Raw genomic sequence first — 11,369 nt, 5'->3', positions numbered from 1 at the left:
CACTTCTGGCATATAGAGCCAGCGTCCTACCCTTTTGAGCCATAGGCACTCCCTCCCCCTCCCCACCCCCGACTATTTTTTGGTTGCAGTTGTCATGGCTGTTTGACGGGCCAGGGCTGGATTTGAACCTGCCAGCTCCTGTGTATGTGACTGGTGCCTTATCCACTGAGCTACAGGTGCTGAGCCCATGGCTTCTGTTTTCTTTTTTTCTTTTCAATGATGTAACTTAAAGTTGTCAGTTGAGAAAGGGATGGAGAATGTTGGTTTCTTACAGGAATGAGAAAATATGTGAAACAGTTGTTTGTCATAGAGAATAGTTGGTGGTATTGACTTTGAGATTGGTAATTATTATTTGTAGTGTCAATAATCTTTTGCTGTGAGATTTTCTAGAGGAGCCCTCAGCTGCATATCTGTAGGCATAAAGAAGTCAGGTTGTCAGGTTCATTGAGGTCTGGGTTTTTCCCAGGTGAGTGTGACAGAATAGTGACTGTGGAGCGAGGAGGTTAAGGGTATATTTATAGAAGCCTTATGATAAGCTGTGTGGACTCTGACATTGGATAAGAAGGAAAGTGAAGCCTAAAAGAACTGATAGAAATAGGACTAGACTTCAGAGACAATAGTACGGAGAGAAGCTCTGATGGGCTGAATCATCTTACATATCATGTCACTTATTTTTTTATGTTCATTGTTTGGGGTTTATTATTCTCCAGTAGAATGTAAAAAGTATAGGGAGGTTTTTATGTTTGTTTTTCTTTTCCCTAATGTATTCCATGCATCTAAAACAATGCCTGGTATACATTAGGCAACCATTAAATATCTATTAAATAAACTAAATGAAGTAAAATAATCCAGGTGACATGATGGTGGAGGTGGTGGGAGATGCTCAGGTCCTGTATGTATTTTGAAGGTTGATCTGATAGGAACTGCTGGTGGATTGGAGGTGAGACATGAGAGGAGACAAGGATACCCATCCGGGTTTGGCCTGAGCCACTGAAAGAATGATGTTACTTTAAAAATAAATGGTGTTGGGCAGTGCCTGTGGCTCAAGGAGTAGGGTGCTGGCCCCATATACTGGGGGTGGTGGGTTCAAGCCCAGCCCTGGCCAAAATTGCAAAAAAAATAACAAAAAACCAAAAAATAAAATGGTATTACTCTTTGTTGAAATGTAGAAAGCTGTGAGAGGAACAAGTTTTATAGTTTGCGTATTGAAAGATCAGATTTGGATATGAGATGTGAGAGAGATCTTTATTAGACTTGAAGGAGAGACTAAGTGGGGCGTGCAGTTTGCTGAGTCTAGAGTTATGGAGGAGGCACTGTGACTCAAGATACGAATTTGTAAGTCATTATTAGCACATTGATAGTTTTTAAAGCTTGGAGACTGGATGAGACCCTAAGGGAGTTAATGCAGATCAAAAAATGGTCAGATGTGACTGGTGTAGTGGCTCATGCCTGTAATCCCAGCACTCTGGAAGGCTGAGGCCAGAGGGTTGCTTGAGCTCAGGAGTTCGAGACCAGCCAAGAGCTAGATCCTGTCTGTACTAGAAAGAGAAAACCTAACCGGGCACTGTGGCAGTTGCCTGTAGTCTCAGCTACTTGGGAGGCTGAGACAGGAGACTGCTTGAGCCCAGGAGTTAAAGGTTGCTGTGAACTAGGCTGACACCACAACCCTCTAGCCTGGGCAACAGGTGAGATTCAAAAAAAAAAATCAATTGTTTCTTAACCTTGCTGAGAGCTTAAGTAAGGTAAGAACTGAGTTGACTATTGGATTAACACTGTAGAGTTTATTTGTGACTTTGAACAATTTTGTTGAAAACAAAATTTTACAAAGTTATTTTTGTGAAATTTAGGTTAAAGCCTCTGGACAGATGTTAAGACTTCATTTAGATACTCTTCTAGGTAGATATTTTTGATTTTATTGTATTTGAAAATATAAATTAGTTAAAAATAGGTTATTTAAAAATTGATTATAGAAAGTATGCTTATACTATGATTCAGAAAAAAAGGTTAAAAAAGTCTGTCTCGCTGGAATTATGACATAATCACTGGTAGCTGTTTGAAGAATGATTTTGGATAGGACCTTTTATCTGCTTGCTAGCATATTCTAGCATGATCTTTTTTTTTTTTTAATTAAATCATAAACACATAGATCATGTATACATTAATGCATTTATGGGGTACAATGTGCTGATTTCATATAGAATTAGGAATGCTTACATCACACTGGTTAATATATACCTCATCTTGTTTACTTAATTATTGTGTTAAGACATTTATACTCTATACTTAATAGATCCAACATGTACCCTTACATTATGCACCATAGGTGTGACCTCACCATTCCTAACTTGATCTTTATCCTGACATGTAGGATAAGGTCTGTAAGATAGAGGAAATCCCAACCTTTATTAAAAACTATATAATCAGGAATTTTGAAGAACTAATTTAATTTACTTTATTACCAGTTTGCTAATATCATATCTTTAGTAGATGTAAGTCAATACATTTTAATGTAATGGTGTAGAACTTAGAGTCTTTATGGAAGTTCCATTCACTGGTACTTTGTCTTTTGCTGTTATATTTGATTGTCAATTTGTAGAATTTTTTTTGTTTGTAAAAGTTCCAAGGTAGTATCTTTCAGAAATATACTAGTTTAGGTTGAGAGAACAGTTGCATTTACAGTTCATTTTTCCATTTAAAATGTTTTAAGAAGGTGGCATTGAGAATTACCAATTATAGAATTTTAGTCTGGAAGGTTATCTTTAATGGAAATTATTACTTATTTTAATGTTGTTTAGGAAGATTCTTACCTCTGAAGACAATGTTAGGACCAAGATATGATAGTCAAGTTGCTGAAGAAAATAGGTTCCATCCCAGTATGCTCTCAAATTATCTGAAGAGTCTGAAGGTAAGAAACAAAACATTTTTGCTACTGATTTAAAACTTCATCTCTTTTTTGTTTATCAGATGGCTTTACAAAAACTTTTATTTTGGAGGTGCCCATAGCTCAGTGGGTAGGGTGCCAGCCACATGTACCCAGGCTGGCGAATTTGAACCCAGCTTGAGCCAACTAAACAACAATGACAGTTGCAACAAAAAAACAGCGGGAAGTTGTGGTGGGTGCATGTAGTCCCAGCTGCTTGGGAGGCTGAGGCAAGAGAATTGCTTAAGCCCAAGAGTTTGAGTTGCTGTGAGCTGTGATGCCATGCTACTCTACCTAGGGCAACATAATAAAAAAACAAAACAAAACAAAAAACCCCCTTTATTTTGAAATAATTAAACTTAGGAAGTTTGCAAACTTGTACAGAGTTTGACCTTCTCCCAGCTTTTCCCAGTGGTGACATTTTATGTAATTATAGTATTGTATCAAAAGCAGGAAATTAACTTTGGTACAGTACTGCGACCTTATTTAGTTTTCATATGCATTTATTTGTGTGTATGTATATGTATGTACAGATAGATCCTGTTTGTAAGTTTGTTGTGGTGGTTGCATAACTGTTCCGTCTCCACAAAGGAACTCCCTTACACTACCCTTAGAGTCCAACCCTCTCCCCGTCCCTGACCGTGTACCCCTGCAGCTGTTGACCAATTCTCTGTCTGTAGTTTTGGCATTGGCCTTATTCTTTTTTATTGTTGAATTGTATGGATATACCAAAGTTTAATTGTTCTGTTGAAGGACGTTTGGGTTGTTTCCAGTTTGGGGTATTGTATTTGTAAATTGTGGGGCTGCAGCTCTTGGTGTCTTGGAGTTAAAATTTTCATCAACTTTTTTTTTTTTTTTTTTGAGACAGAGTCTTTGCCCTTGGTAGAGTGCGGTGGCCTCATAGCTCACAGGAATCTCAAACTTCTGGGGCTCAAGTGATCCTCTTGAGTAGCTGGGACTACCCGGCACAATGCCCAGCTATTTTTAGAGATTGCCCAAGCAATCCACCCACCTCGCCCCCCCAGAGGGCAGGGATTACAAATTTTTGTCTTCTTACAAGGACCTATAATTCAGCCTTTACAGGACATAATCCAAACCATAATATCAGTCTGTGTTACTATTTTATTTATGCTCTTGGTAGTCTGTATTATATGCTGTATTAGCACATGAATGAGTGTTGATGCCCATTATATGCAAGGCTCATATCATGGGATAGAAAAGTAGCCACTTAGATTTAAAAAACCTGGTATTCACCCCTTTTCTCAGTGTAGCTTAGAGTCATTGTTTATCTTTTATTTTAGCTTGCTTATAAACTTTTAATTTTTATTATTAATAATTATACTGAAAATTAGAGCTAACATTATTATAGAGTGTTAAGTATTTCCTAGGCAATGTGCTGAGAGTGTGGGTTTAAAAGGTACTTAGCATACATATTACATTAATCTCTTCACGTTTCAGTTTTCTAATATATATATGTATATTATGTATATGTGTGTATATATATATATATATATATATGGTCTTGCTTTGTTGCTTGGGATAGAGTGTAGTGGTATCATCGTAGGTCACTGTAACCTCAAATTCCTGGGCTCAAGTGACCCTCTTGCTTTAAGACTCCAGAGTAGCTGAACTACAGGTGCCTGCTACCACACCTGGCTAATTTTTTATATTTTGTAGAGATGGAGGTTTTGCTCTTGCTCAAGCTGGTCTTGAACTCCTGGCCTCAAGTAATCTTCCCACTTTACCCTCCCAAAGTGCTGGGATTGTAGTGTAAGCCACTGCGCCTGGCTTCAAGTTCCCTCATCTTAAAAAGAAAATTAGTCCATGTAGAACAGTGCTTGGCATAGGGTAAGGGCTTCATTCTTTTTTGCAGTTTTTTTGACCAGGGCTGTGTTTGAACCCACCACCTCCTGTATATGGGGTTGGCGTCCTACTCCTTTGAGCCACAGGCGCTGCCCAGCTTCATTTAAATCTTACAAAAACTCTATGAAGTAGTTACTATTACTGTCCTTCATGGATTGGGGTGATCTGTTATGAAAAATAAATTTGTGTATGTGAATGTATGTATTTATATATGTTTATGCACATCGTCAACAGGAACACATTCACACAAACTCATCTCACACATATTAATACAGTATATATTGAGCTTGTGGAGCTCACAATACACAATACAATTTCAGTTTCCTTAGTTAAAATATTCCTATGCATTTAGAAAATCCACATTTTTCTGCTTATCATCACTTTTCATTTGCTTTTTGTTCTGGACCTGAAGATAAACAAGACTTCTAAGCTAGCTCACTGAGAAGTGGTGTTATGATACCTAAATCTTTGAGTCTGGCCTTATCTAGTCTCTGAAGAAATTAGTAAAGCCATAATGGCAGCGAGTTATGTTTTAGAACTGTACATTTTTGTCTGTTGTATGTGAAATTTAAATGTTTTTGCCATTTTCCCCCTTATAACAGTGGATTCTAATCATTCTGTAGAACAATCTTCTGTAGGCAAATCCAACAATAGGTACTCAGTAAAAGCAACAGCAAAAAGAGAAAAGTAATGATCTAAAAGGTGCTTATTGTTTATTTTGCCATTCTTTCTGGAGAGAGCACATACTTCAGAATGAGGTGGAATACATGTGAATTAACTGTCCTCGTGTTTGGGCTCAGTTCAGGTGTGCACTGTTTAGACTGTCTTACCAGACTTAAAGGGATTCTAGGTTTTAAAGTTTTTTTTATACCACATAGCCCATGAACACAAACTACCTCCTTCAGTTAATGTTCAACAGAATAAATAACATTTTAGTTTCAACCCTGGAAGAAAAACTATTGTATACTGTTCTTTGCTGGTTAATTTACAAAGGAATTTTGACTGTAGATACCTTTTTACCCGGTGTACTCATTTGAGAATTTAACTAAGATATGATTCTGCTCTTTAGTTTAGAAAATAGAGAATACATCCATTTGTTTCAAAATCCGGTGTTTAACAAGTTGGTATCATGTGATCTCCCTCTCACTTTTGCCCTCTGCCTACTTCCTCAGCATATTCTCCATAGATTCTACTCTTTCTAGAATTTTTTTCTTTTCTTTTTTCCCTTTTTTTTTTTTCCACTCTGTCGCTCTTAGTAGAGTACTGTGGTATCACAGCTCACAGCAACCTCCAACTCCTGGGCTTAAGTGATTCTCTTGCCTTAGCCTCCCAAGTATTTGGGACTATAGGCGCCCGCCACAATGCCTGGCTATTTTTTGGTTGTAGTTGTCATTGTTGTTTGGCAGGTTTGAACCTGCTTGCTCCGGTGTACGTGGCTGGCGTCCTAGCCGTTGCGCTACAGGCTTTGAGACTCTTTATAGAATTTTTAATGTATCCTTTTAGAATTTATTTAGGTGTCATTTCAGAATTTGTTTAATCAACAAAAATTAATATTATTTTCACCTCTTTAGATGCAAGTCAACACATTATATGTGCCAGTGTGAACCTTTTTATTTACGTAATATATGAAGGTTTTAAGAATATACTATTAATACACAAAGAACTTTCTTTTTTTTTTTATAGCTTCATAGTATTCCATTAATATGTGTCCAGATTGAATATCCCTAATCCACAAGTCTGAAATGCTTTCAAACCTGAATTTTTTTGAGCACCAATATGACACTCAAAGGAAGTGCTTATTGAAGCATTTCAGATTGGGAATTTTAGATGAGTGACTCTCAGCTGGTAAATTTAGTACACATGTTCAAAATCTGAAACACTTCTGCTCCCAAGCATTTCAGGTAAGGGACGCTTAACGTGTACCATAATTTATATAGTTAGGCCCCGACTCATTGACCTGGATGGTTCCTTCAGGTTTGTGTTGGCATTTCGTTGAGATTTACTGACACAGGGTCATTTTTACTAATTTTATGTGTCTTCATTACATTTTCCCCTATGCATTGCTTCTACTGCACTGTAACCTGGTTGGTCTTCTTCAGATTCCTTAGACGAGGGGTAGGTTATCACGCTAGAGACAGCTCTTCTCCTATAGGAAGTGTTTTTTTTTCCTTGGCATTTTCTTTTCTTTTCTTTTTCTTTCTTTTTCTTAAATTTGAAACAGAGTCTCACTATGTTGCCCCAGGAGAGTGCTGTCGTGTCACAGCTCACACCAACATCAAACTCTTGGGCTTACTCGATTCTCTTGCCTCAGCCTTGCAAATAGCTGGGGACTACTGGTGTCTGCCACGATGCCTGGACGTTTTTTGTTGCAGTTGTCATTGTTCAGGTGGCCCAAGCTGGGTTCGAACCTGCCACCCTCGGTGTATGTGGCTGGTGCCATAACCCCTGAGTTACGGGCACCAAGCCAATAAAGAGTTCTTTATTTTCAACCTTAACTTCTTTTGAAAAAATACAACTTTAGGCTTCAGTATATTCTCAGAAAATAGATAGAAGGGTAATAAATCAGATAGGAAGGGAGAGATATCCATATCTATATAGACTCATGTATGGCATAACAGCTTGTCTCTTCTTTTAATGAATAGTCACAAACCAATGAGGGAGGGGTTGGAGACATGTGAAAACAAACTGTCCCTGACACCCCTTCCCCCTCCCCACTGGTATGCACCTTTAAGCCTAGGATATGGTATGGTATAGTTAATAGATATGAACAGAGTGATTGCTACTGGGTATGCTGGGATGGTGTGTGCCTAGAACTTGAGTTGTATATTTCAGATAGATACTATTCCTGCTCTAGACTCCTGTCTAATAAATCATCTATACAGATGGTAGATGCAGAAAATGCAGACAGGCTGGGCTCAGTGGTTCACACCTGTAATACCAGCATTTTGGGAGGCTGAGCTGGGAAGGACCACTTGAAGCTAGTTGTTTAAGGCAAACGCCAGGCAACAAAGTGAGACCTAGTCTCTACAAAAAAAAAAAAAAAAATAGCTAGTCATGGTGGCACATGTTTGTAGTCCTAGTTACTCTGGAGGGAGGAAAGCTTGAGCCTGGTAGTTTGAGGCTGCAGTGAGCCATGATTGCACCATGGCACTTCAGCCTAGACCACTCAGCAAAACCGTATCTCTTAAAAAATAAAAAAAAGACAGGAAATTGTTTTCTTTATTGGATAGACTTTTGTGACGTTGGAAGTGGAATCTGCTTGCTTATTAGTTCCTTCATTAGTTTCACGGTTCATTTATTTCACTGAATACCTGCTAAATTCTAGTGTATTGAATTAAGACTCAGATGAATGGTACTTTAAATCTCCCTCAATGTAGATGGATGAACTGTATGGCATAATTACCGTTTTTTTTTTTTTTTTAGTTAACTTGTTTTGGAACAAATTAATTTCCCAGTAAATCTGCCCTTTTTTATTTTATATTTTTTAAGGTTAAAATGGGCTTGTTGGTGGACTTGACTAATACGTCAAGGTTTTATGACAGAAATGACATAGAAAAGGAAGGAATCAAATATATAAAACTTCAGTGTAAAGGGTAAGTTGCATATTAAAACTACTTAATATTGAAACATTCTCACTGAAGTTTGTAATCTCTTTATTTTTCAAATTTTTTTTTTTCATATCACTAGACATGGTGAGTGCCCTACAACTGAGAATACTGAAACATTTATCCGTCTGTGTGAGCGGTTTAATGAAAGAAATCCACCTGAACTTATAGGTAAGTTTGGCTTTAACTACTGTTAAATATTTTATTTTACAGTTGGTTTTCTGTTCTTTTTTTTTTTTTTTAATTATTTTTTGAGACAGAGTCTCACTGTGTTGCCCTTGGTAGAGTGCCAGGGCCATCATAGCTCATAGCAACCTCCAACTCTTGGGCTCAAGTGATTCTCTTGCCTCAGCCTCCCAAGTAGTTGGGACTATAGGTGCCTGCCACAATGCCTGGCTATTTTTTTGTTGTTGTTGCAGTTGTTTTAGTTGGCCCAGGCCGGGTTTGAACCCGCTAGCCTCCGTGTATGTGGTTAGTGTAGTTACCACTGTGCTATGGGCGCCAAGCCTTCTTCCTCTTCTTCTTCTTTTATTTTTTGTTTATTTATTTTTAACAAATAAGTTGTTACGGAATTTTTTTTCTCTTGTAAATAATCACCAAGTAATGTTTATTAAAGTTGGGACTAACTTTTATAAGTTGTTACATAATATTATGTTTTTTAGGATAAATCCCTAATTGCCCTTCTTCAAGCGTAAGTGTTGGGAAATTCTGTATTTACTTTTCATAATTTTACATATTGTACCATATGTAGTCTTTTCTCATTTGGCATTTCTGAGAGTAATTCGTGATGATGTAGTTTGTTTTTGCTGCTGTATGGTTGTCTGTCATGTGAATATACTGCAGTTTTTTCTCTTATTGATGGATGGTTCCTTCATCAACTATTTATTGATTGCTACTCTGTGTCAGGCACAGGCCATGGAAGAAAACAGACATGCCATGGAAGAAAACAGAAAAAGCCCCTGTTTTTGTGGAGCTTATATTCTGGTGTGGACTGGGGGTGGGGAGAGGGAGAGCAGATACTAAACAATAAATATAGTAAATAAATTTTCCTAAAATGACATTTACTTAAAATGACATTTGGGTTATTTTTGTTATTGTAAACAATACTGCTAGGAATTGTCTTCTAGAATTTATAAAGTTTGGTTTTAACTTTGATTCTTTGTTCTTTCTGGTATTTATGTTGGTATATGGTTTATAATGAGAATTCACTTTAAATGTTTTCTATGTAACTATTCATTTGTTTCAGCAGTTATTTGAATCATTTTCTCTTGAGGGCTAGATAACATAAATTAATTTCTTATACATATTCCTTGAAAAATTTTCTGATTCATTGTCTTTTAACTTTTTCATACATAATATGTACAATTTTTTGTTATCAAAATATATATATATTTTTTTTTTTTTGAGACAGAGCCTCAAGCTGTCCCCCTGGGTAGAGTGCTGTGGCACCACAGCTCACAGCAACCTCCAACTCCTGGGCTCAAGCAAGTCTCCTGCCTCCTCCTCGCAAGTAGTTGGGACCACAGGCACCTGCCACAATGCCCGGCTATTTTTTGGTTGCAGCTGTCATTGTTGTTTGGCGGGTCTGGGCTGGATTTGAACCTGCCACCTTAGGTGTATGTGGCTGGCGCCTTAGCCACTTGAGCCACAGGTGCCAAGCCAGTATTTTTTCTTTTAATGCCTTCATTATTTGGTTTTAGGTAGCTCTTGCTTTTCCCCATTGAGAAAATTGATAACAGTAAGAAGTTCAGGGGATATGTTCATATGCAAGAAAAAGGGAACTTCCCTGCAAATGATAACTACCGTGTTTCCCCGAAAATAAGACACTGTCTTATATTTATTTTTTCTCAAGAAGACACACTAGGGCTTATTTTCAGGGGATGTCTTATTTTTATTAAGTATAATTCAGTAATTTACATTTATTTAAATATAGTTAAGTCATCTTCTTCTGGAATCTGACAGGGGGAGCCGACCTTGTTGGTGGGGCTGGTGCTAGTGATGCGTGAACTCTTTTCCCCTAGCTGTTCTCACGTGCGCAGTAGGATACCTGTGACCTCGGTTACCACACACACACCCATGCAAGTGCCAACGGCTCGGAGAAAGGAGCTGTGGCAGATAAAAGGTATTTCAGTCTTCCTTACCACTCAGGTGTGGCTATGCAGATATGCTGCACAGCCACGCCCATCACTAGGTCTTATTATCTGGGTAGAGCATATATTTAACAAATGCATAGAAATCCTGCTAGGGTTTATTTTTTGGGTAGGTCTTATTTTCAGGGAAACACAGTAGTTAAAAAATATAATTAGAGAATGGACTCAATAATGTTAATCATGTAGGCTAACATTTATTAACTATTTCCTCTCTGCTAGTCTCTGTGTAAGTCATGTCGTATACATTGTCTCATTTTCTTATAACAATCATATTTAGTAGATTTTTTTTTTTGTCACTCCAATGAGAAATGAAGGCTTGGAAAGGTTAAGGATAACCCCTTTCTTGAGGTCATTCATACAGCTAGTAAGGGGTAGAGACTGTATTAGACCCTAATTAGTCTTGAGTTGATAGTTCATAGTCCAAACTTTCTTTCTCTTCTATAACAGAAGTACAAGAAATTGTAACCATGTAATTAAGTTACTAAGAAATGTAGGTGGTTTTTATGAAGAAAATATATTTAAATGGAAACTTGAGGAAATAGAGACACATTACTTATTTCTACACTAATTTCAAATTTTTAATGTAATTCCAAGCAAAATCCTTATGAGACTTTGGCAGAATTACTATGAAGTTAATCTGTTAAATCCACTGCCTCCACCTCCAGTATTTATTGAGCACTGAAAAAAGTTTGGCCCATCAGATAGGCGAGATTATGAGCAAGAAGCTGGCATGGTGGCTCACACTTGTAATCCCAGCACTCTGGGAGGCTGAGGCAGGTGGATTACCTGAGCTCAGGCCTTTGAGAGCAGCCTGAGCTAGAGCAAGACCTT

At 37.6% G+C, this 11,369-nt stretch overlaps 1 protein-coding gene across 1 annotated transcript in view; it reads left to right on the top strand.

Annotated features, from left to right (window-relative positions):
• Nucleotides 1-11,369, top strand: part of RNGTT (RNA guanylyltransferase and 5'-phosphatase) — a 354,972-nt gene that overhangs the window by 29,949 nt on the left and 313,654 nt on the right. Inside the window, exons 2-4 of the mRNA XM_003797513.3 lie at nt 2,796-2,905; nt 8,273-8,376; nt 8,471-8,559. Coding sequence (XP_003797561.1) covers nt 2,796-2,905; nt 8,273-8,376; nt 8,471-8,559 — 303 coding nt within the window. The remainder of the gene's footprint in view (nt 1-2,795; nt 2,906-8,272; nt 8,377-8,470; nt 8,560-11,369) is intronic.

The sequence above is a fragment of the Otolemur garnettii genome, unplaced genomic scaffold, assembly GCF_000181295.1.
Source record: "Otolemur garnettii isolate 467f Iridium unplaced genomic scaffold, OtoGar3 scaffold00118, whole genome shotgun sequence".
Lineage (NCBI taxonomy): Eukaryota > Metazoa > Chordata > Mammalia > Primates > Galagidae > Otolemur > Otolemur garnettii.
The sequence above is the reverse complement of the archived record's forward strand: the minus strand, read 5'-3'. Positions and strand labels throughout refer to the sequence as shown.